The sequence below is a fragment of the Balaenoptera physalus genome (assembly GCF_965194825.1).
Source record: "Balaenoptera physalus genome assembly, chromosome: 1".
Classification (NCBI taxonomy): domain Eukaryota; kingdom Metazoa; phylum Chordata; class Mammalia; order Artiodactyla; family Balaenopteridae; genus Balaenoptera; species Balaenoptera physalus.
The window spans coordinates 82525621-82550444 of record NC_138882.1 but is presented as its reverse complement, the minus strand read 5'-3'; the positions used below and the strand labels follow the sequence as shown (position 1 = coordinate 82550444).

The following is a 24824-nucleotide window of genomic DNA, read 5'->3' as shown; positions in this document are numbered from 1 at the left end:
CCAGCCTGGTCGAGTTCTGGTGAGGGTCCTCTTCCAACTTCTTGTATCCTCACATGGTGAAAAGAGGGTGTTAGAGCTCTCTGGGGTCCCTTTTTAAGAGCACTAATCCCGTTCATGGGGGCTCCACCCTCATGACCTAATCAACTCCCAATGTCCCACCTCCTAATACCATCACCTTGAGGGGGTAGAGTTTAGAGTTTCAGTTTCAACTTAGAGTTTCAGTTTCAGTTTAGAATTTTGGGAGGCTACATTCAGTCCCTAGCACCCCCATGCTTCCAGTTTGCACATGCATAAGTCTTTGTAGGTTCTTGCAAAGAAGCCCCAGGGCAATAAATGGGAGGGGTGGCACAGATTCCAAGGAGAGACACTGAGAGGTTGTACCTGCACTTAGCTGGTTGAAGCTTGTATGAAACTGTCACCGCAGCATTAGGTGGAGCAAGAGGTAGGGTCCAGAGAATTTACAGAATAGGTGCCTGTTATAACATGTGATAGTGCCTTTGGGACATCCTCATGACAGTGTCTCAGAGGGAACTGCACGGAGGGGTATGGGAGAAGGAAAATGGCTGGTGTGCCTGAGCGGCATTCCCCCAGTGTCCGTCTCCTCCTGACTTTCCCCTCAATGGGGCTGAGATTTCACTAACTACTGTTCTTCTTCCTTCTTACCTGACTGTGTATTCTAGAGATCCTAGATTTTGCCATTACTTCCTCTCCAGGGCTTGATTCCTTTTTGGGTTCTGGGGCCTTTCTAATTGCTCTGAGGCCAAGAGAAAGGCCCGGAGAAAAATCTCTGTGTGGAGCCTGGGTCCCTCCTTCTCTTCTACACTGGGGCAGAGGGGGTGGGGTGGAATTGACGGATGGAAACCCTGGGATCCTCACAGCCTTCTAGTCTCATCCAGAATCTCCAGCGCGGAGTGCTAAACTACCTCCCTGCAAATAAGCCCTCTGCTGTGGGCTTCCTCTGACACAGGGTTTTGGTTTTCCCTTCCCTTTACCACTGACACATTGGCATTTTTCCACTGAATGAACAGTGGTGCCCGGACTGACATCTTCTGCTCAAGCCTGCTTTGCCACCACTTTCTTCTCTGGGTGAGCTGGGCCAACTCTTGCTTGGTAGGTCCTTCCCTCTGTGTACTGACACTGACTCCTGGGGATGGGATGAAAACCAAGGGGATGGCAGGGTCCCATAAGTGAAGACCTCATAAAGCAGACAGTAGGGTCCTAAGGACTCAAGTAGTAGATTTCTGAGACAGGAGGTGATGGGTGCATCTAATTCAAGGACCACTGTTTGCTGCCAAACTGAACACTTACTGAAAAAGTCTGAAGATGGGTAGTTTTTGGTTTGGATTTTTCACGAAGTGAGACACTAACAAAGAAGTGAAACCATTCTGTGATCTCAGGTTTGACTGGTTTGACTGGTTTGTTCTCTAAGCAGGTTAAACATGAACACACATCCTTGGTGAAGAGGGTAAGCCATTATCGACCTTTGTTTCCCTGAGGTTCTGAGACTCTTAGAGCTAGAAAAGGCCTGAAAGTTCCCCAAACGTCGGCATGCATCAGAATCACCCAGAGAGCTTGTTCCATGCAGACTGCTGGCCCCGCTTCTGGAGTTTCTGATTCGGTAGGTCTGGGGCAGATCCTGAGAGCTCTCCTTTCTTTCTTTCATTGATTTATTTATTTAATTTTGGCTGCATTGGGTCTTTGTTGCTGTGCGCGGGCTTCCTCTAGTTGCAGCGAGCAGGGGCTACTCCTTGTTGCGGTGCACGGGCTTCTCATTGCAGTGGCTTCTCTTGTTGTGGAGCACGGGCTCTAGGTGCCCGGGCTTCAGTAGTTGTGGCACGTGGGCTCAGTAGTTGTGGCGCACAGGCTCAGTAGTTGTGGCACGTGGGCTCAGTAGTTGTGGCGCACGGGCTTAGCTGCTCCGCAGTATGTGGGATCTTCCCGGACCAGGGATCAAACCCGTGTCCCCTGCATTGGCAGGCGGATTCTTAACCCCTGCGCCACCAGGGAATTCCCAATCTCTCCCTTCTAACAAGCTCCCCGGTGGCAGGGGGCTGATGTGCTGGTCTATATCAGCGATCCTCAACTCTGGCTATGCGTTGAAATTGCCTGGAGAGCTTTAAAAGAAAAATACTGGTGCTGAGACTCCACCCAAACCTATTAAATCAAAGTCTCTGGGGGTGGGGGCAGGCACTGGTATTTTTTCAGAGTTTCTTCCCCAACCCAAATGATTCAGAGGGACACTGATCCAGCGTCTCCACCAGGCCAGCGTGGTTCACTCGAGGGAGTGGGTGCTGCCATATGGGGTCTCTCACAATCATCTGCTGAGCCTTTTCAACTTTCCCGCAGTGGCTCTGGTGAGTGTGCTTTAGGCCCCCTACCCCTCTGTGTCTATGATTCTCCTGCCAGGAATTACCCAGCTTCCAGCCCAGCTGCAGGAAGCCCAGTCTCCTCCCAGGGCAGCAGGTCTGGGTGCTAGAAGGCTCTTGTACGTAAACCCGGGTCTGACTCCTACAGCTTTCTCCAAGCACTTAGTAAGCTAATTCCATGGTGAAGGCAGGAACCAATAGTGCCATCCGCAGCCCCCGCAATCTAAGACCTCCAGTGCCCAGATAAAGCAGCCCCAGTTCCTGTAACACCCTCCTGTGGTTTTCATCTGAACCTGCCTCTCTGTTTATTGCTCATCTCAGATGTGGCAGTTCTAACTGAATCCGGAACTTCAGGTGTGTCCAGAGCTTGTAAAAATGAATATCGGAAGGGGAGAGTCAGAACCCAGGAGGAGTTCTCTGGGAGCATTTCCCCAAGACACTCCTCCACCCCACTGGCCCAGCTTCTCCCTTCCTGAACTCAGGATCTTCTGGGTTTTGTCATCGGATATTTGCAAACCACTTGGCAGGAATTTGATGCCGTCAGACCACCAGTTTCAAGTAGTGACACATTTTATTATTATTATTATTTTTTGTCCACGTGGCGCGGCTTTCGGGATCTTAGTTCCCCAACCTGGGATTGAACCGGGCCTCGGCAGTGAAAGCGCCGAGTCCTAACCGCTGGACCACCAGGGAATTCCCAGTAGTGACACATTTTAAAACAATACAGTTAAAAAGAACTTTAGTAAGTTTCACATTAGTGAAAAATCAGGGTTTTTTTGTTCCTGTTCTTGACAGCTTTTCCCGTTGCTGTATGACCAACGCATAGAATAGTGCCTGGCACATAGCTGGCTCTCAGTAGCCATTTGCTGCATATTTAAATGGCTAATAAAATGAAATACTTAAATAGATAAATATTTATTGAATGAGTAAGCGGGAAGGATAATACTGTTTACAAACTGATCTGGCTAAGAAGACAGGACGGTGAAGAGCACACTGAGAGCCAGCCAGGGAGCCCAGCCCAGCCAACAGGGCGGGGTCCCCCTCTTTCCTGTCCACCATCGCTGCCCACGCCCACGGAGATGGAGGCGTGAGGCCTGCCCCTCCATGGGAGCTAACCTGCTACTGGCTTGAGCTGTGAGTGCTGGAGCTGCAAGCCTAGGGTGAAGGTGTTGTTGGCAGAGGAAGGTGGGGACCGGTGTGATGACTTAGCTCCATTGCCAGCTGACCAGCTGTCTCAGGGTGGAGGGCCTGGCAGAGGAAGCAGTAGGGAAGGGCAGGCCCTCGAGGATGGAGATCTGGAAAGGACTCCCTGCAGCGGGAAAGGACTCACCCTGGTGGAGTCAAAGTCCTGTCTCCTTTCAGCCCAACATTGCAGTCAGGAATTGGGAGTGCGGACCATGCCATGCCCAGTAGAGGGGTTGCCCTCAAGGTGGCCCAGTCCAGAGAAGGGGTGGAGGTATAAATCCCAACGGGGCATCCAGCACTCTACTTTGGGGAGCACACGGCAAGGAGCCCAAAGGCAGGGAATCATACTTGAGGTGGGCCTTGAAGGTGAAGTCCTCTTTTAGTTGAAGAAGGGGCACGCGGGTAAGAGCCCGAACTAATTACCCGCCGGAACTAAAGTACAGAGTCTGGAAAGCGAATCTCTCAGCCTGGAGGGAGAAACAGGCTGCATTTGGGAGGGGTCTTCTCGGTTCCCTGCTGGAGATGGGATCACCACCAGCGGCTCAGGTCAAAAACCTGGGTACCATCCTTGACTCGTATATTAGTCAGCTCAGGTTGCCATAACAAAACACCATAGACTGGGTGTTCCAACAACAGAACTTTCTTTTCTCACAGTTCCGGAAGCTGGAAGTCCGAGGTCAGGGTGGCCGCACGCTCCGTTTCTGGTGAGAGCTCTCTTCCTGACTTGCTATCAGCCACCTTCTTGCTGTTGTCCTCACCTGGCAGAGAGGGCGAGCGTGGAAGCGAGAGCAAAAGAGGTGCGGGGAGCTCTCTGGTGCCTCTTCTTGTAAGGGCACTGATCCCATCATGAGGGGGCCACTCTCATGACCTCATCTAAACCTAATTATCTTCCACAGACCCCGTCTCCAAATACAATCACCCTGGGGGTTAGCACTTAGACGTATGACTTTAAGGGCACACAATTCGGTCCATAGCAACTCCTTTCTCTCTCACCTCATATCCAACCCTTCGGGAAACCTTGTCAGTTCTACCTTCCAAATATTGGGCTGACCAAAAAGTTCGTTCGGGTTTTTCGTAAGACGTTAAAGAAAAACCCGAATGAACTTTTGGGCCAACCCAATACGTCCAGAATCGACTGCTTTCTGCACTGTTACTGCTACCATCGGCTCTTGCCTGGATTGCAGCAGTGGCCTCTGGACTGGTTACCTGCTCCCCAGGCAGCCAGAGGGATCCTTTAAAATAATACATCAGATCATATTATTTCTCTGCTCTTGACCCCTCAAATTGCTCCCCATTATCCTTACGGTAAGGTCCAAACTCCTCACCAGGGCCTTGAGCCCTCCGTGTGCTGGCCCCCGCTACCCCTCCTGCACTGCCCCATTGCTCACTGAGCTCTTGCCACACTCCTTGCTGTTCCACCTCAGGGGCAGTGCATTTGCTGTTCCCTCGGCCTATCAGTCTGTAAGATCCCCTCTCACTTCCTTCCATCCCTCCTGAGGCCTTCCCTAGCAATCCAGTCTAGCAGCACCCCTGTCATTCTATCCTCTAGCCCAGCTTTGTTTTCTTCAACAAACCTCTCGTGACATCTTATGTATCTACCTGTGTGTGTTTATTGTGTGTCTCCCCGACTAGAACAGCCGCTCCATGAGGGCAAGGACGATGTCTATTTGTTCACTGCCAGGTCCTCAGGGTTGAAAGCAGGGCCTGCTTGACCTTGCAACGCATGGCTCAATAAATAGCTACGAAGTGAACGGCTGAATGGTCATGACCTTGCTTAACAGCATTAAGAGACTCAGATCCCACATTCTCCTCTGTGTCTCAGGAGCTTGGTGTGCTGGCGGGGCTGCAGGAGGGAGATCAGAGCAGACAGCCCACGTCCCTAGATGTGCCCCGGGGAGGCTGAGTCTGATCACAGCCCAGTCTGATCGCTCTTCTGCAGCTCTTGTCAAACCTTATGGAACCATCTTACCACCTCCATCCCGGCTGCTTCAGGCCCGGGGCAGAGAAGATGTGCTTCCAACCTTTACAACTGTCCTGTCCTGGGTTGTATGTAAAGAATATTTCTATCCAACTGCTCCCTTTCCAGAAAACAGAGGTGTTCATCACAAAGTGTCACTCACTTTTGGGGAGGGGAGGATGGGACTGGCCTAGGAGAGCAAGGGTCCAACACCAGGATGCCTGAACAACAGCTCCTGGCAGAGGGAGGTAGTAGGGCTTGAGCCGGCTTTCCTGGCTTGTCCAGGGCAGAGTGTAGTTTTGGTTGGTTTGGTGGTGGCAGCAGAATCCTTAGGAGAACTGAGGAAGGGAAGCTGGGGTGGGGATGTGGCTTCTTATCTCCCCGCTCCCTTTAACTGCTGTCACCTCCACCTGACCCATTTCTAGATGCAATTCCACTGCACCCTAGGTTCCCTCCTGGCTTTTCTCTCTCTCTCCCTTTTTTTTTTTTTTTTTTGCCTGTGCCACATGGATTGTGGGATCTTAGTTCCCCGATCAGGGATGGAACCCTGGCCCTCGCAGTGAGGGCTGAGTCCTAATCACTGGACCACCAGGGAAGTCCCCCCTGGCTTTTCTCTTAAGTGGCTCCAGTCAGGCACTTGAGAATTAACTGAACACAATTATATTTTTAAAACTAAGGACTGAACGACTTCCCTGGCTGTAAGTGCTGATCAACAGTCACAACCATGGCTGTACTATTGAAGGCGTACTACATGTCACGTGATTTGTGGGCGTTAATCCTCACAACAACCCCTGTGGGGTTATTAGTATAATTATCTCCATGTAACAGATGAGGAAACTGAGGTTCAAGGCATGGTAAGCAACTTCTCCAAAATCTCTTTTGGACAGAGCTGGGACTCTGACCTCTGTCCCTCTCATTCTGAGGCCACGCTCTCACCTGCTGCTCTTTGCTGTCTTTCGAAACTTTTACTGGTGAGGAATTGATCACAGACCCCCCAACAGGATTGCAAGAATTGCACCACTGAAGCAGAGCTGCTGTCAGGCCTTGGGAACTGAGACTACATCTCATCCATCTTGGCATCCTGAGAACAGAGCATGATTCTGCTCTGTTTGATGGTGATGGAGCGTGGAGGATATTCCTCCAGAATCTAGCACGTAGCGTAGCACCTGGCACATAGCAGGAATGCAAACAAAATGTATTACATGAATGGAAAACATTTTAATTGGATATCACTGCCTTCTGACAAACTTTTTTCCCAAGGTATTGTCATTTTCATTTTACAGATGAAGAAACCTTAACAAACACAAGTAATCTGATTCTGGCAATCTTTTACATGGAAGTTATTTTGGTGAGCCTCTGGGGACAGAAAGCCATATTTGATTTTTACCATTGGCTGTATGTAAACACAACAATATTTTGTATGGTGCCACTGTGGCTGTGGTTTTGGGGAAAAATTGAGGTCTGGGGTTTTCCACCCCCAGAAAATGGGTGCTGAGGAGTTCTCTAGTATAGCTTCTTTTTCTATTTTCATACGAGACTGTTAGACAAAAAGGAATCCCTCTGCTCCACCTTACCTGTGAAATTAGGCCAGATCTCAAGGTAAGCGTCACTTCCTCTGGGAAGCCTTTGCTGACCACCCCCAGCATGAGTTGCGTCCCCATAGGACCTGTCTTCCCCACTATCACCCTTGGCAATGCGATTGCCTGCTGATTCACCTGCATCCCCCCCAGATAGACCTCCCACCCCCACCCAGGGATATGTCTCGTTCCACTGAATCTCCAGCCCCTAGCACCATGTCTGGCACACAGTAGGTGCTCAATATGTTTGTTGAATGAATGAAGGCTCTGCCTTCTCCCAAATCTCCTCTATTCAAGAGTTGTTGTGTCACAGGGGCTGCTGGTCTGATGGCCCTTTCTGAATGTGCTTGTCCTAGGCCCTAGACTCTGCTGGTCACGGCCTCCAGCCGATGACAGGAAAACACATCAAGACTGTGTCTACCCCCTCCATCCTTTCCTGTCCCCAGAGGCGCATGTGCCCGTAGTATGTTGGAGTCAGCAACCCATTTGCCCTCTCTGCTCAGCCAATCAGAACAATAATAACCATATCTGTTGACTGCTTATGAAAATGCCAACGCTCTACATCAATTATTTGTAATCTTCATAACACTTCCACAAAGGGAATAGTATTACTCCTATAGATAGGGAAACTGAGACTCAGAGCTCAACAATTTGCTGAGGTCATAACAGCAAAGATGTATTGAATGAATGAAGGAATGAACAAACAAGTGTCTTACTGATTCTGGTGCTTTGCTACTTTTCTCTTTTGTTCCCCATAAACACTGGGGATAGCTCGATGGAGCAAAAGGAGCCAATTGGCTTTGGGGATTCCTGAGCCAAGAGAGCAGGGAGTAGGGAGGAGGTGACCCCAGTAGAGAACAGCTCCAAGCAACCCCGAGTTACTCAGTAACCCAAACCCTGGTCCCCGTGGACAGCCTGGCCAGGCTGGGCCAGGGCAAGCAGCAGACACCAGTTCCCCTTGGCCACCCTCAAGTGCCCAGCTGGTCACAGCTAGAAACTGGAGATGCAAGGTCAAAGATTGGGCAGACCCCAGGCCAGGCAGGATGGGAGCTGGTGACTGAGTTTGGGCTCTGAGAGGACGTCAGGGATGGAGGAAGGGGTGAGAGGTGAAGTCCCCCCATTCCATCAGAGTTTTCAGGGCCAGAGAAGGCAGGAGGAAGGGCCAGGGGCCCTGACAGCACTTGGCAATCCAAAAGAAAACCATGGACTGAGATTCTCCATAGTGGGTAGTGGGCCAGGGGAGTCCTCACAGGTGTAGGCCTGCCAGGAGAGCCCTCAGAAGGGGCGGGTGGGCCAGGGGGACCCTCAGAAGGGGAGGACTGTCAGGGTCTTGCTCTCTGCTGGACCAGGGGTGATACCAGATGGTACCCATTAGTTGTTCAAATACCAAGATCCTCCTATAAAGATGGTATTTAGCAGTTCCCCAAAGGTCTCCAAGTATGCCCTCAAGAGGTTGGCCCAGCTATCCTGGCCCTTCCGGGGGGCTCCCTCTAGACCTCCCACAATCCAACAAATAAAGGGTTAACACCTGCCAGGTCTGGAGGCATCCAGGACCCAACCATGTTACACGTGTGACTAGAACCTCAGGTCACAGCCCCAGGACCTGGCTTAGGGTTGACACTAAGTGAGTATTCATTGAATGAATGAATGAGCAACAGAGGAGAGGGAAAATCAAAGATTCAGAGGAATTTAGAGACTACGAGAGACAACAGGTGAATAGAGATGGAGGAGGCTGGCATCAGGGTGGAGGCTCCCAGAAGATGCTGGGAAGGCCCAGCTCACTCCTTCTTTCTCTCTCACGTTCTGCTGCTTTTGAAGACTCTTCCCCTTAAGGGCCTGTCCAGTCCCTGCCTGTGCAACCCAGGGCAACCCCCGCTCCCAAACAGGGCTCAGGAAGCAGGCTGAACCTTTGGGGCAGAAGGCTGGACCTGGGAGGATACCCCAGATGCTGAATTATCTGAGAATCATTATCCAAAGGCTGCTGACCAGACATCTTCTCCTCCCCCACCTCCTCCCCCTGCCCCACCAACTGCAGAGGAGCTAGAAAACAGCCATCCTGCTGACCAAGAAGTGAGAGAGAGTCTCGGGGCCAGGGGCCACCGAAGGCCAGAGAGGCTGCTCAGCCTGGTAGAGCAGTGCTATCAGAGGCAGCTACCACCCTCCCAAGCCTGCCTGGCTGGGCATCTAGAATCCAACTGTCCCCCAGAGCCCATGCTGGGCCAGAGGCTCAGGCCCCTGAGGGGAGGTAGGGAGGAGGTGAACTGGGGAGAGGGCAGAAGGGGAAGCAAGGAGGAGGGTCAGGGACTCCTGTCACTCCTGTCCCTTCCAATTCCTGAGAAGGGGCAACCCCCGTTCCTAGGAGGAGCCCTACCCTGCATCAGTTCTGGGCAGTGGCTGGTCCCTATGGGCCTAGGCCACATCCCCTGAGAATGGCAGCTCTTCCTTCAGGCCGGGGTCTGAGACATCTTTGCAAATACCCACAAGTCCCTCCCACACAACAACCCCCTCAGACAGCTGGGGCTAGGCTACGGGCAGTGTAGACAGAGGGCCTTCCCCACCACCAGCCCCACTGACCTTCACGTTTTCTTCTTTGAAGCCCCTTGTGGCCTCTGGGTGTCAGAACCAATAATGTGAGGGTCCTCCATCTGTTTAGAGGTCTCCAGGGGCCCGGCACCCACTGGGTAGAGGCCACGTACCTCCGCCTGCTGATACCCACCCCTGGCCTCAGTTCCTGAGCACCCTGAATGTGCACACGGTTTCTGCTTATGTGGGTCTCCTTCTTGAAACTTCTCCTCTTCTTTCTTTCTTCACTTACTCAGTTTCTAGGTTGTCCTTCCAGGCTGCCTGCAGACACCACCTCCCAGGAAGCAATTCTCCATCTTTGTCCCCTCCCTCATCCCCACCCCTGTGGGTTCTGCAGCCTCTCCTCTAGGCCCCCAGAGCCTCTGTGATTCCCAGGGTCACACATTTACCCCGGTGGTAATTCAGTTCTCTCCTAAGTGTCTCTCTCCCAACTGGACAGTGGCTCCTGGAGGGAGGGGTCATCTGGTTCATCTCTGAAGCCTGGGTCAGAGTAAGTGCTCAATTAACAGCTGTCTCCTCGCTGTCTATCTACCAGGACCCCGGCGGATGCAAATCTTGCTTGTGTAACAAGGGTCTCTTGACTCTTAACTGAGAAGACTCTCCTGCCATCTAGCTTCCCTTCTTTCCAGCTGCTGGGGCAGCCCAGACCCTCTCATATCCACACTGGACGTGCAGGGAACCCAAGTGTCATTTGGCGCCTGCCCAGCCTGCTCGCAGGTCCAGCCTTCTGACCTAGAAGTGTGGTGGGATGCAGATGCGGGTGAGGAGGCTGAGGCTTGGGAGTGGGGTAAGGAGCTCAACCGTTGAGGCTCAGACCTCCCCGGCCAGGTTAATCATCAACGCCTAGAGAGCCGGCTCTTCTTTATCTCCGTTCTCCATCGCCTTTTCAGTTGGGCAAAAGATTGAGTAATCCCTCTCCTCTCTCTTGTATTAACCCTGGAGGGGCTCGGCCAGGGAAGTCTGACCCTATTAATAAGGCCGCTTATTCTTTGGGAAACACTCTCTAACACCATGTTTGAGGGGGCGGGTGCCCTCCCTTCTTCCCCCCCCCCCCGCACCGCCCCCTGCGGTCCCGCAGCTGCGCCCCAGCAGGCAGAACATAGGGCGCCTTTCCAGGGTCATTTCCAAGGACCTGTCCCAACCGGAACGGCGGCAGGGTCAGCTGGCCCAAAGGAAAGAGGACTTGGGGGTATGAACGCCCCATCACCTCCCACTCCTTGCCCCACCTCAGGCCTGCGACGCCGCCCACCCTTCCCCGCCTCCCGGGCTGGAGCCAGAAACTGTGGGCAGGTAAGCCTTCTTGTGGGCGGGGCCTGGCTCCAGTGGGCGGGGCCTGGCTCGAGTGAAACCTGCCCGGCCCGCCCGGTGAGTGTCTCCCAGGGCCGCGCGCCAGGAGCCCTAACCGGAGCCGGAGACTCGCAGCCTCTATCCCATGGCCGGGTCTCCCCGCCGCACCGCGGGCCGGCGACTGCAGCTGCCCCTGCTGTGCCTCCTCCTCCAGGGCGCCACCGCCATCCTCTTTGCGGTCTTTGTCCGCTACAACCATGAAACCGACGCTGCCCTCTGGCACTGGCGCAACCACAGTAACGCGGACAATGAATTTTACTTTCGCTACCCAAGTGAGTGCGGGTGAGGGCGCGGGGGGAGCTAAGGCCCTAAGCTCCCCCGATGTCTTGGCAGGGAGCACTTGCATGCCCAGATCTAAGGTGCCCCAGATTTATAATAACACCCTTTCACTAGCGTCTGCCACGTTCCAGGTATTATGCTGAGGGCGGCACATGCATTTTTTCTCCTTTAGTCTATGAAGTAGGCAAAGATGGGGAAACTGAGGCTCAGAGAGATTAGATGGCTGGTTCAAGGTCTTGCTGTCAGAATTGAGGGAGCTGGGATTTGAACCCAGATCTGAAGCCCCAGCTTTACCTAGTCTCTTGTTGGCCTAGTTGGGCTTTGCTGGGCTGTTCAGAGACTTTGCCTTTCCTGGGGCCTCCACCCTGACCACAGGGAAAAAATCCTCTGGGCAGGGGAGGTAGGGAGTGGGGTGCAGGAGGCAGTGATGGTATTAGCTGTGAAGGCAGCCAAGACTAGTGGACTGAGACATTTCTTCCTCAGTCCCCCAAAGCTGGTCCTTCCAGAGCCAGAGAGAAAATGATGTAACTATCCACCAGCCAATCACAGAGCAGCAGCTCCCCAGCCCTGCTTAGGAGGCAAGGCAGGGTCATTAGCCCATTTCACCCAGGAGGAAGCTGAGGCTCAAAGGGGTTGTGATTTGTTCATGATCACCTACCATGTGAGTGACAGAGCTGGAACTAGGACTCGGCCATCCTCAGCTCCTAGCACCACAGCTCACCTGCCTGCTGACAAGGCCCAGGAAGGAGAAGTTTAAGCCCCTGCCCCCTGTTGTGGACAGAGCCTCTCCCTCAAGATTGGGGACCCAACCTTGTGACTCAGGCCCTGGGCAGCTGGGACCAGATCTCCCAGACTTCATCACAAATGTTTGACCAGGTCTCTAAGCCTCAGTTTTCCCCACCTGAGCAACGGGGAGAAAGATGCTTCAGTTTGAAGGGTACACATTCAAACGAGGCCCAGAATGTGACAGTCTCCTATAAAAATCCCAGGCTGTTATTACCCTACTTTCTGTATGCAGAGCTGGCAGCAGTTTGTCCCCACCTGACCCTCTCCCAGCCCCAACCCCAACAAAATAACAAAATGAAGCTCACAATGCTGAGGATAGAGAGGGTGAGGTGGAGGCTTGGACCTGGGCATAAAGTGCCAGAATACCGGCCATCCTAGGCAGAGGGGGGGCTACAGCTCCTCCCTCCCCACATTTCACCCCAATTCTGGCTGCATGAGGTGAGCCATGGATGCTGGAATCAAAGCCAGAGCCACAGAGCTGGGATGGCAGACTCTTGGGGTCATACATTTGTCTACAGAGATGGAGAGTTGGGCAGGGACAGTCCACGGGCTGAGAGAAGTAAGCTCTTGTTCTAGGGTCTGAGCTGGCTGCCTGCCATGAAACCCCATTTGCTTCTCCCATGGGCCTCACTCAAGGCCTCCAAGCCCTGCTTGCTTCACAGTCCTCCCTGAAACCCCCAACCTCTCATCCCTCTGCTACAATGGTAGGCTCTCCTGGATGCACAGTTTTCTGTCCCTGGATTGCAATAAGAGGAATAGCAGTGGGAATCCTACCTGTTTTTCTGCACTAGGTTTCTATCCCTGTGGACTTGGGACCCTGGTGCGGGGATGGGTTGGGGAGGAGGGAGGTGTGAGGTCCCTGGAGCCTGGGACTTTGATGAGCCAAGTCTTCACCTATCCCTGTGTCCAAGAGAAGTGGTCAGGGCCAGAGGGTGGTGTAGCCACTGCCCTTTGATTTGGGAGATGAAAGAGAGTTTTGCCGATGTTGTTTAGCTGTGGGACTAGCCAATGCCAAGTGCATGGCTGCTCTGAGTGTCTGTCTGTTATCTCTATAGGAAGCGCCTTTAGAGCTCATCTGGTCCACTCCTCTCAGATGTGGAGAGAGAGCCAGAGAGGTCATGTGACTGCCCAAGATCACACAGCAAGTTAGCCAGCCTAGAACCGGGTCTCTTGACTCCCCATCTGCAGACTTTCCCCCACATTACAAACCTCTTATCCTATGAGGCAAGTAATGGAAAATAAGAAAGAGGGGGAAAACTAACACAACATGTAAAGCAACTATACTCCAATAAAAAAAAAAAAAAAAGAAAGAAGGGGAAAGACTAGGGAAAAAGACTAGGCATACAGGGGACATAGAAGCAAGATGAGAAAGGGTTCTAAGACAAAATATGGACAGGTTCTTTTTTATATATCTCTGAGACCTGACTTGCAGGGAGAGGGATTTAGGACAAATGGAATCAGGATTTTCTTGAGGTGGGGGCAGGGGGAAGTGACTGGGACCAGAGTGGTTTGTGACTTTTCTAGGAGAATACAGCCCTACTTGCCCTCTTAAAGGCACGTGGGGGTAGAGTGGTGGGGGGGAGATGGCCTCCCCAGCTTACCACTCCCTTTTTCCTGCTTCTCACATTTTATATCGCCACTTTACAGATGAGGAAACTGAGGCTTAGAGAGGTTAAGTGGCTTGTCCAAGGTCACACGGTGAGAAGTGGATGAGGGAGGTGCTGGAATTTAAATCCAGCTCTGTTAGATGCTAAAGCCCCAGCTTTAACTGTCCCCTTGTCCCACAGTCTGACCTTGTTCAGGAGTCATCTGGTGCGGTTGGGGAGGGGCAGTAAGGGAAGGAGGGAGGGTGATAGGTGCTCCTAGAGGGCTTTTATCTTCTCTCCAACCAAAGGTGCATGGGTTTGGTGGGGGTGAGGATGTGATGGAAAACAGGCTCCATCCTGCCCAACCCAGGGATCCCCTGAAGGGAATGTTGAGGGGTCATCTCATCTATCCCCCTGCCTCCAGCTGGAATAGCCCCTTACCCACCACAGTCCATGGAGAATGTCTGTGTGGAATGTTCCACAGAGTGGAATGAGTAAAGGAGATTTCTTGATTTTTAGACTCCAGGTGAAAGGCCAAGGGATTGAGTTTTGATTCCAAACAAACCCAGGGTGGGAGATGTAAATATTATTGCCATTTAAGACAAGTTCTGGAGCGGTTTCAGCATGAAATGGGTATGACCCAGCCCCCTTTGTTGTTTTGCTATCCTTGGGCAAAAGAACAGACACGGCACACCCTTTACTGTTTGCACAAGGAGAAAACAAGTCAGGCCGCGAGGCTAAAAGAACTTAGGCTTGGGGCTGAGTTCTAAAAGATACCTCTCCTTTTCTGTTGGGTTTTAAGATCTGAGAGGGAAGAGAGATCTGGGTGATTTGGGGAGTGAGCAGGGCTGGAAAAGTGGCACAGTGGTGGGGACATTTAGTGAGGCCAGTGGACCTCCAGACCCTCACCCCCTTGGCCACTGGGGCTGGCAGCTGAGCTGTAGACCTCCAGTTCTAACATGCACCCAACCCTCTGCCAGGGGCTTGCAAACTCATTTCCTATCAGCCTATACACAACACACAAACACACACACACACACACACACACACACACACAAAAGCATAAAAATTTGCTTCTCTCAAAGTTATTGATTACATTCTAAAGTTCAGTAATAAATTTTTGGCTTGTTGGTGCTTCACTTTTAAACAAAAAAGGTGATTGTGATTTTCTTTCTTTGTGATCTGCCTCTTTCTACAAGAGACGAGGTCATTTACAACAAAAACGTGTGAATAAGAAAAGAAAAGTATAAAAGCAGTACACAAATAATGAACACTGTGAAGGCCTACAGTTGTTATAGTTGAAATTCCAATGTAGCTCTGAGCTTCCAGGCAGCCAGGAAAAAGGGGTAATATGGTCAAGTATGTGTTCTCATCAGAATCAAGGAAGCCTCACAAATGTGATTCTTCGATCCTTTGATGGCTGTCCTCCACCGACAGCTCTACATTCCCAGAGCCTGATGCATGACTGCTTAGTAAACATCTATCACATGAATGAGGGAAAGCAAACCGGTTCCTGGTTCCTCAGGGGAAATGACATTTCCTAGTACTAAGTTCCAGGAGAAATTTCTCACATGGAGCTATGAAAGGAGAGTTTATGGTCATGGTTGACCCTGTTTCTCAGTAAGTTATTTCCAACAAATGCAGTAATGCACTCAAGTGTTTCTCTAGTATTTCTCAAAGCCAAAGATAGCACAGCATTATGGGTACATAGACCCAAGACAAAGGAAACAGGACCAGATGCACTGGCTGAACATCATACTAGGTTGTGTTTCAAACCCTATTTACAAGTAGATGGGGGGAGGGGTACAGGACAAACTAATACAAAAGCAAATTGTTGTATTTATCTCATGTTCACTATTACTGTTTATTATTTTAGATTTTTTTACACAGAATAGAAAGAAAACAGAAACGACCCCAAATCTCCCTGCCCAGAAACCCCACTGACACTTAAAAAAATTCAAGTGATTCATCTATAAAATTAAAACATTCAAAGTATACAAAGAAACAAACTATAGGGTAAAAGCCTCCTTCCCGGTGTGGCCATATTGCATACCTCCAGGGGGCGTTATTTGCACCGGAGTCGTACAGCTCAGCAGCCCTGCCCCCTCCCTTCAATTTCTTTTTCCTGAGATAATCTCTGTTAACAATTTAAAGTTATTTTTGTAAATTAATTTATAAAATTTAAAATCCTGAAAATGGAGAGGTATAGATTCTGAAGTATGAGGAATGGAGGGTAGACATCAAGAAGGACTTCCGACAGAAAGGGAAAATTGAAGAAAAGCCGGAAGGGGAAGAGAATTTCCAGCACAGAGGGCAGGGACTGCGCCAGGAAAGAACACAGGAAAGGTTGGACTTCTCGCTGGTTGTAAGCGACCCAGGGATAGGGCAAATGACTGGGGCAGAGAAGAGAGAGAAAGGCTCTACTCTCTTGCTCTGACATGGCGACAGCAGGGATGGTCTGGGTCCCACTGCTCCAAGCTGGCCAGCTCTGCATGGGGGACCCAGGCTGGGAGGCCGGCCATGCCCAGGGAGTTTTATAGGCTCGGCTCCAGCCTCAAGGCGGCCCTGGCTGGTGAGAGCTGGGGGCGCTGGCAGGATGGCTGATTGGTGGATGGGTGGCAGCCTGAGCAGCCCTGAATGCCCCCCCCTCACCCCTGCAGGCTTCCAGGATGTACACACCATGATCTTCGTGGGCTTCGGCTTCCTCATGGTCTTCCTGCAGCTCTACGGCTTCAGCAGCGTGGGCTTCACCTTCCTCTTGGCCGCCTTTGCCCTGCAGTGGTCCACACTCGTCCAGGGGTTCTTCCACTCCTTCCACGGTGGCCACATCCATGTAGGCGTAGAGAGGTGGGCAGTGGCGGCCACCCTGGCTCCCCTCAGGTCTACCTGGGAGGCCCCTGTCCAAGGGACCCAGCTCAAACCCAGTCCTTCAAGTCTGCTCCCTGACCCAGGTTTTTGACCCATCAGTTGATTTCTTTTAGGTGCCCTGCCTGTTCTGTTGCCTAATTTCTTCTCCCATCCTCGAGCCCCCACCTCCCCATTTCTTTAGGCCCCTTATTACCCAAGAGATGTTGGGAGGATAGATAGTGTCATGGAAAAGGGCAGGGTTCAGAGGAGCTCTTGATTCAAGATCTGGTTCTTCCACCTGTCGTGGGCTTTGTTCGCTGAGTCCCAGAACCTCCCTGAGACTGTGTTTCCGCATCCACAACAAAGGAGAGGTGATACCTTCCTGCCTACCAGGGAAGAGCTTAGATGGGTAGGCTCATTGCCTCCTCCCCTCCCCACACCCGCCCAGGGCTGCCCTCGCTTCCAGCCCCCTCTCACCCTCCCCATCCCAACCCCCCAGCATGATCAATGCTGACTTCTGCGCTGGGGCTGTGCTTATCTCCTTTGGTGCCATACTGGGCAAGACTGGGCCGGCTCAGCTGCTGCTCATGGCCCTGCTGGAGGTGGTGCTATTTGGCCTCAACGAGTATGTGCTCCTTAGTCTGCTCGGGGTGAGTCTGGATGGGGATGGGGTGAGGAGTGGGGGTGGGCAGGGCCAGGCCCTGAGCAGGGAGGGCGTCGGGTAGGGGTAGGGGCGAGGGGCTGCCCCTCTACCTCAGCTCCACCTCCCCAGGTGAAGGATGCAGGAGGCTCCATGACTATTCACACTTTTGGTGCCTACTTCGGGCTGGTCCTCTCCAGGGTCCTCTATAGGCCCCAGCTGGAGAAGAGCAAGCATCGCCAGGGCTCCGTCTACCATTCGGACCTCTTTGCCATGATTGGTGAGGCCTGCTGAGGTGTGGTGGGTACGGGGCCGGCTCATCTCCAGGCCTGGTCTTGGGGTGCCACCTAGAATCCTTGGGGTTCTGGCTGGGAACTCCCTTCCAACTCAGATTCTTCCACCAGAGCCCCGGGAATCCGTGCTCACCATTCTCAGTCGTTTTATGACAGGTTCTTAGAACTCAGCACTAGGGTATGCACATGCCCTGAGATCCATCCCAGGGGCCTTTCTCAATCGAAGTCTGATGGCATCAATCTCTGTTAAAGGCCTCCAGGGCCCCCACTACCGACAGACAGTTAGAAACCGGACTCCTCAGCCTGGCACACCCACCCCTGCAGGATCTTGGCCACTCCTCGCCCCCTTCCCCCCTCCCCACTCACTCTCCCCGCGCTCTCTCTCCAGCCAGACTCAGCTTCTCCCCATCTCTAACCTCCAGGATTTTGTCCCTGGGGCTGCGTCCCCCCTCCTGAGGTCACATCCTCTCAGGAGATTTCCTGGAAGCCCCTGCACTCTCAAGGGGGAGAAGGAGAGGTCGTAGGTCACGCCTGCGAGCAGTAGGGTCTGACCTGCAAGCCCCATCATCACCACCTGTTTCTTCTAAGCGCATACCTCCGCCTTGGCCTCTTCTCCTCTCTCTTTGTTCACTAATGAGTCAGGAAAGGAAATCCGGATTTTATGTTCTTGAAGGTAGTATTGAGTAGTGACCGAAGTGCCCATTCTTACATTAAAAAGAGACTGGTTTTGTATTTCTTGCTCACATCTGGGTTTGTTGTGAAATAGAGCATGTGGAACCCTAGGTCAGCTGAGGCCTCCTTGCCCTTTGAGACGCAGATAAGTTTAGCTTGAAGTCCAAAGGCCTCCCCAAGATGTCTGTGCTTTCCTGCGAGGCTTACATTCTCAGATCTCCTCTGCCTCCCAGCTCCTTCCAGACAGGAAAATTGGCCTCTTCCTTGATTCCTCCCAAAACTCTTCTCCGAAGACGCATGTGTATGTGTGGTAGATTTTAATCAGACTGTGGAGGTGCAGAAGTTACATCGCAACCCAAGGACCACTCAGGACTAAGGGGCAGTCTCTCAAGCCTCTTTGCTTTGCTGACCCTACCCTACGGGGTCCCCAAAGGGAGACTCCCCTTCACCTGCCCTTGGCCCCTGCCCATCTCCCTCCAGGACTGACCTGGGAACCGCAGGCAGGGCATATGGAGCTCCCAGTCCTTTCCCCAGATGCGCAGGCGCAGCCCACCAGTGCTCATGGCAGGGCCCACCCTCTCCAGGGGGCAGTTGAGGTTATAAAACAAAGGATTTTCCTCTTATGTATATCAAGTACCAGATTAGTGCCTGACATGTCGTGCCCTTTGCCTTTTTTTCTTTCCTTTTCTGATACTTAAAAAATCTCAAGCCCCTGTGGTTTTCAATCAAGTAGCTCCCTTTTGTGCCAGTACCCTGCCATAGCTACCATTTGTTGAACATTTAATACTGGCTAGGCCATGCGCTATGCACTTTGTATGTATCACCTCATTTAGTTCTCACTTTATAAAGTAGGTATCACTATCCCCACTTTACAGATGAGAAAACTGAGGCTGCTGAGAGTAGGTGACTTGAGTGCGGTTACACAGCTTGTACCTTGTGGGGAAGTCTCCTCCTTCCTCTCATTCTGCCTGCCTGCCCACCATTTAGGGACCATCTTCCTATGGATCTTCTGGCCTAGTTTCAACTCTGCACCCACTACGCTGGGGGATGGGCAGCATCGGACGGCTCTCAACACGTACTACTCCTTGACTGCCAGCACCCTTAGCACCTTCGCCTTGTCAGCCCTTGTCGGGAGGGATGGGCGGCTGGACATGGTATGGGGGAGAGGCTTGGGAGAGGCAGAGGGATGGACTGGGAGGCGGGGGAGAGATCGGAGACCCTGCAAGGCGGATTCTCCAGGGGAACAGGTAAGGGCACAGGCACAGGGGGCTCCATCTGCACTGGAGGCGTTGGGTCGGAGCATGAGGTGATGATAGGATAGCAGGAGAGTTAGAGGGTTAGATGGTGGGGGGACTTCAGAAGCAGTAGGTGCCACTGTGGTGGGCGGGGTTGGGTTGGGTGTGGGTGTGACGATCTGAACAATGCCTTGTTCTTCTGTGCTCCCTTAGGTCCACGTCCAGAATGCCGCACTGGCCGGAGGGGTTGTGGTGGGGACATCGGCTGAAATGATGCTGACACCCTTTGGGGCTCTGGTAGCTGGCTTCCTGGCTGGGACCGTCTCCACACTGGGGTACAAGTTCTTCACGGTACAGATGCCTCTTGGGCCCTGGGCAGAACAGGGGGTCTTCGGGGGGCACACGAGACTCATTATTGGTGTCCTGTTCTCCAGCCCATCCTTGAGTCAAAACTCAAAGTCCAAGACACATGTGGTGTCCACAACCTCCATGGGATGCCTGGGGTCCTGGGAGCGCTCTTGGGGGTCCTTGTGGCTGGGCTGGCCACCCATGAAGCTTACGGAGATGGGTAAGTTCTCCCCACCCTCACCCCCCATCCCCAGTGGAATCGATATCCCCCTGGAACTAAGTCCCTCACTCTCTTTCTCCTTTTGTGGACCAACAAGAAAAAGCTGTCTATTTTCTTTCATTCATTCATTCATTCCTCTACCTCCTGGGAGCTGAAGAAACTGGAGTGTACAAGACTGGGGACTGCCCTCTTGGTCCTCACTCAAGTGCAGCAGAAGGTCATTGAACAAATGATTTCAATAGTGTTATTACTAAAGGGTCAGATAAGAGATACTGACCCTTAGGATAGATTTTTGCACATCAGGGCTCAGAAGAGAGGGCAGGCAAAAGTGACCCTCCAAGTGAGCCTTGAAAGGTGTGAGGGTGTTGCTGGCACACGGGAGGTGGGAGGGTGTTCCAGGCTATGGGCCTGACTGGAGCAAAGGCCCGGAGGTGACTCAGCCTGGCAGCTCCCTTGAGGCCCTTTTGGCCGCTGCAGGAAGCGGTGCAGTGCACTGATGCACTGACCAGCCCTGGCTCCGTGCTCCGTCCCTGTCTCCCCACACTCTCCCCTCCCTGCAGCCTAGAGAGCGTGTTTCCGCTCCTAGCCAAGGGCCAGCGCAGCGCGACGTCTCAGGCCATGCACCAGCTCTTCGGACTGTTTGTCACACTGATATTTGCCTCTGTGGGTGGGAGCCTTGGAGGTGAGTGACCTTGGCTGGGGGGGTTGTGTGGAGGGGCGTTGGCAGGAGCTCCAGGGAGGGCAGAAGACAGAGGAGGGGGTTTCTCTGGAGGAATGGCCATTGCATCCCATCCCCCTGCCATTCATTTACTCACAGATATCTGTTGAGTGCCTACTTTGTGCCAGGTGCAGGGTGGGGTTGTACATTTAAGGGGTAACTTCCTCCAGATAAGTAGGACCAAGGGTACTTGCTCCCTTCCGGTGCCGAGGGAAGGTGGGAAGCCTGCTAGGGGCTGACAGATCCCTCTCCTCTGTGGCTTCCCTGTGCCGCTCCCTCTACCCACTAGAGGGCAGCCCAACCTCAGACTGAGGCCCTGAGGCGTGTGGGGCCGGGGCAGGGAGGGAAGAGGCCTGCCTGGCTCATCACCAGACTGGAGCACAAAAACCTTCCACAGAGGCAGCCTGCCCACTGATGCCAGGTCAGGCAGTCCTTCCTGATATCTGGCCTTAGTCCTTTTGGCCTTCAGAATAAAACGTCTGATTGAGTATCCCCACCCTCCTGCTCCCACCCTGAGATTTTCATTCTCAAACAAGGTTCAGCTCATTCATTCATTCATTTAATTACTTATTTACTCAATAAACACTTTCTGCACCCCTCCTGGATAGGTGGCCACAGAAGGCTTATGAGCTGTGGTTCATGACAGACTCACTATTTGGTCCGTTCCCAACTGTGCCAACTTGAATAAGTTATTTAACTTCTTTAAGCCTTGGCCGCCTTCTCTGTAACAGAGGGATCCTATTCACCTTGCAGGGCCGCTGTGGTTGCTTAAGGAGGGCAATGCTTGTCAAGCACTTTGCATAGGGCCTAGCAAAAGTTGGTGCTCGATAAATACCGCTGTGATTTGCCTGTGCCAGGCATCACGTTGACCTCATGCCTCCTGGCTCCTCTGTGCCCGGTGGTATTGAGTGGCAATCTCCCCCATGGGGGTGGCAAAAAGCCTCACACATGATCCCCTACTGCCACCAGGGCTCCTGCTGAGGCTGCCCTTCTTGGACTCCCCGCCAGACTCCCAGTGCTACGAGGACCAGATTTACTGGGAGGTGAGATGTGGCTGCAACCCCTCAGGCCCATAGGGCTCTCTCACCCTCCAACCTTCCCTTCCCTGCCGCACCTCCTCTGATCCAACCCGCCTCTTTCCTTCCTCGCTTGCTCCTTCTCCTCTGGCGTCCCCCCCTGAGCTGTGGTCTCCAGCCCCCTGGAGCTGCCCCTTCACCTGCTCCTCCATCCTTGCCCTCCAGGTGCCTGGGGAGCATGAGGACTTAGCCCAGGGACCTCTGAGGGCAGAGGAACCGGAGACTCGGGCCTAACTTGCTTCCAGGCCTTGAAAGGATGCTCTCCTTTTAGAAGATGATGGCTGGCTACCATTGGGAAGCTTTTCTTTTCTAGTTCCCATCACTTCTGCTGCAAGAAAGAAGACAGGAGCCGGAAGGAGCCTCCTTACCATAGGCAGCATTGGGGGAGGGGCAGTAACTAGCGTGGTGAGGGGAGAGCCTCACAGAGCCCCACCCCACCGCCCCACGCCCTGCAAGTGAGGCACCCAAATGACTGCTGACCCACTGGACCAGCATCACTCTGTTACAGTGAAGCCTGAGCCAGGGCCTGGCTCCCTGAGGGTGATAAATACCACGGTCACCGAGGACTCTCACTCCTTTTTTTGTGCACTGGGAATTTGGGGGCTCCTTCTACCATCTAACTCACAGTGTTGGAACCTCGGGTGAGAAAGGACCTTAGTGGTGACAATATCCTGCCTCCCTGGGTCCATGGAGCTCCCCCTAGGATGCCGTGTTCTGCTAGGTGGATGCCCAGACTGGGCTTACCTGCCTCCAGAGACAGGGAGCTCATTCTCCTCCAGCAAGTCTGTGTTTGTTATAGGACAGCTCAGGCTGCTGCAGAGCTCTTCCTATTCCAGAATGGCTGCCACTCTGACCCTGAACTTGGGTGGCCTCTGAACAGAGTAGGAAGAGGGCCCCTGCTGGGACTAAGAGGGGCAGAAGGAGTTCTTTGCCACTAACTCCTCAGAAGCTGGAAGCAGCCAGCCCCCAGGCACCAACTTATGTCCCTGTCCCGAGTCTGAGGAGTGGGGACTAGGAAGGGCAAATGAGTTACTGCAGAGAATGGGGCTTCCGTCAGCCTGAAGCCATCTGACCACCAGAGGGCGCTCCAGACCCAGCAGAGGAAGATGTGGCCTTTCTTGCCCCTCCATCCTCTACCAAGAATGGGAAGTCCTTCCTACAGCCTAACGGCATCCCTGTCTGCTTCAGCTCTGGTCCTCACTATTCATGCCACAAGACTTTTTTGAGCTCCCAGTCCCTACCACATGTCATTCCAGATCTCTCATTCAACAGAGAATCCATCCTCCCAGTAGACCAGAGCTCCTTTCCCAACCCTGAAGTACTGGGACCCCCCCCTCTGCCCTCTCCTGCTCTTCCCCAGGCTTCTGGCAGGAGTGAGCATGACTAGAGACCTCTTCCTCAAAACCAAAACCCATGCACACCTAGGAACCCAAGGAGGGATTTCTGAGGCCTAGTTCTGGGACAGGGGCAAAAGGTGCTCCCACGAGGCTCCATCCTCACTGTAGCTGAAGCGACTGAGTCTGGCTGGGGAAAGAGGTCAAGCACAGAGTTGAGGAAAAGCTGAGGAACAAGGAGGGCGGTTGAGAGAGAAGTGCCCCATGGGAACCACCCCTGCCCATGTGGCCCAAATATGTTTGGTATATCCCTCCCCTTGAGCTCCCCTCCTTCCTCCACAGCCTCCCCTGACCATTGCTGGCTGGGGTAGGTATGCTGGAGGGACATCCTTGTGCTGAGGCAGGATGACTGCTGAGATTGCAAAAAGGTACCCTGTCCTGTCAGCCCCTGCTGGGAGGGAGTCTGGGCAAGCAGAGGCCCATCCCCCATTTCACCCTGCAGAGCCATCACTCTGTCTCTGCATGGATCCAGGTACAGCCAGCTGACCTGTTCTGCCCCTGAGCTCCCTGAGCAGTCCTCAAACAGAGATCTGAAAGACTTATAGGAACGGAGAGACTTAAGGATAAGACCCTCCCTGCCCTTGCTTATCCTGGGTGGGAAAGGCTACGAGTATTCATTTACTACACATACCACCAACATTTTCCCACTTGATCCTTTCCTTCTACTCTGGTTCTTTCTTGACCACAACCAAATCTCCTCCAGGCTTGACAAAAAGGGGCTGCTCTAGCCTAGGCTGGTCATCGCTCCCATCTCAATCCAGGGAGGCTTCCTGGAGAAGTGACAACTGAACCCTCTCTGGGAGAGGACAATTACCCAGCCAGCTTCTAAGGGAGGAAAGGCTACAGTTCCTAGGGTGGCCCACCAAGAGATCCCTGAGAAAGGGTGATGGCTGCCCGACAAGAGATGGCCCTGAATATCCCCTAACCAGATAGTTCAGGCTCCATCACCCCCATAAAGCCTCTCATGGCCTGGGAGACGCTGCTGAGCTCTACTACAAGATCCAGCACCCTGGCTTCATGGCTCAGGGGACTCTGTCCTGGACTGAACTCTTCTAAACCGGGCCCTTGGTTTTTCCCTCTGCATTTCCTCCTCTCCCTCCCCCAGCTTTTCCTGTAGTGCCTAGCACCCTGGTGGGCAGTCCATAGATTGTTCGGTCCAAATGATGGACTGAGCCATCATTACTGGTTTGGGTGTGGGGGTGATCGTCCCATTACTGCTTTCAGGCAGGGAGCTCAGAGGGCAGGAAAGACAGGTATCCTTGGAGCCTCTCTGCTGCACCAAGACTGAGCCCCTCCCCCATGTTTCCTGTAGCCCCTGGCTCAGCACCATTGGTTCCCCACACGGTGGCCCATCCATTCAGGCTGGGTCGACAGGGTGACAATGAGCAGGTCAAGGAGATGACGGGGACAGGGGCCAAGGGGGCTCCTTCCTCACCCCTTCAGGACAATGAGGCCTCTGCCCCTCAGGGACAGCCCCTCTGATCACCACCATTATCACTCTCAATGCAGGACAATCAGACACTTGCCCACTCATGAACTCCGTCTGTCCAGCCCCAGTGCCTGAGCTCTGGGGACAATGATGGACGAGGACACTGGGCCCCTGCTCGCCTCCCAGGGCCCCACTGATGGGGAAGATTGGCTGCGCTGGGGTCAGTGTCAAGCCAGCAGAGCCAGAGGCATTAGGGAAGGGTTTCTGGAGGTGGAGCTGTACGGGC

The 24824-nt window shown here is 53.0% G+C and overlaps 1 protein-coding gene across 4 annotated transcripts; it reads left to right on the top strand.

Annotated features, from left to right (window-relative positions):
* The first annotated feature begins 1455 nt into the window (after positions 1–1455).
* Positions 1456–22281, top strand: RHBG (Rh family B glycoprotein). Of its 4 annotated transcripts, none has more exons than XM_082456995.1 (10): positions 1456–1618; positions 16327–16513; positions 16962–17163; positions 17286–17433; positions 19106–19272; positions 19567–19704; positions 19788–19921; positions 20482–20603; positions 21609–21682; positions 21881–22281. In XM_082456995.1, the coding sequence occupies exons 2-10, from the start codon at positions 16347–16349 to the stop codon at positions 21947–21949; spliced, it is 1221 nt and encodes a 406-aa protein (XP_082313121.1). In that variant the 5' UTR covers positions 1456–1618; positions 16327–16346; the 3' UTR covers positions 21950–22281. The 4 variants fall into 4 exon arrangements, with proteins under 4 accessions (XP_082313121.1, XP_082313122.1, XP_082313119.1 ...); XM_082456996.1 differs by lacking the exon at positions 1456–1618 and adding an exon at positions 10883–10958; XM_082456993.1 differs by lacking the exon at positions 1456–1618 and adding an exon at positions 11014–11287.
* Positions 22282–24824: the final 2543 nt, after the last annotated feature.

Excerpts from the sequence above, each read along its gene's own strand:
- RHBG (XM_082456993.1), top strand. The coding sequence starts at position 11,101 with ATGGCCGGGTCTCCCCGCCGCACCGCGGGCCGGCGACTGCAGCTGCCC. Across the intron at positions 17,434-19,105 it reads GGACCTCTTTGCCATGATTG|GGACCATCTTCCTATGGATC; the intron begins GTGAGGCCTGCT and ends CCCACCATTTAG. Across the intron at positions 19,922-20,481 it reads CATGAAGCTTACGGAGATGG|CCTAGAGAGCGTGTTTCCGC; the intron begins GTAAGTTCTCCC and ends CCCTCCCTGCAG.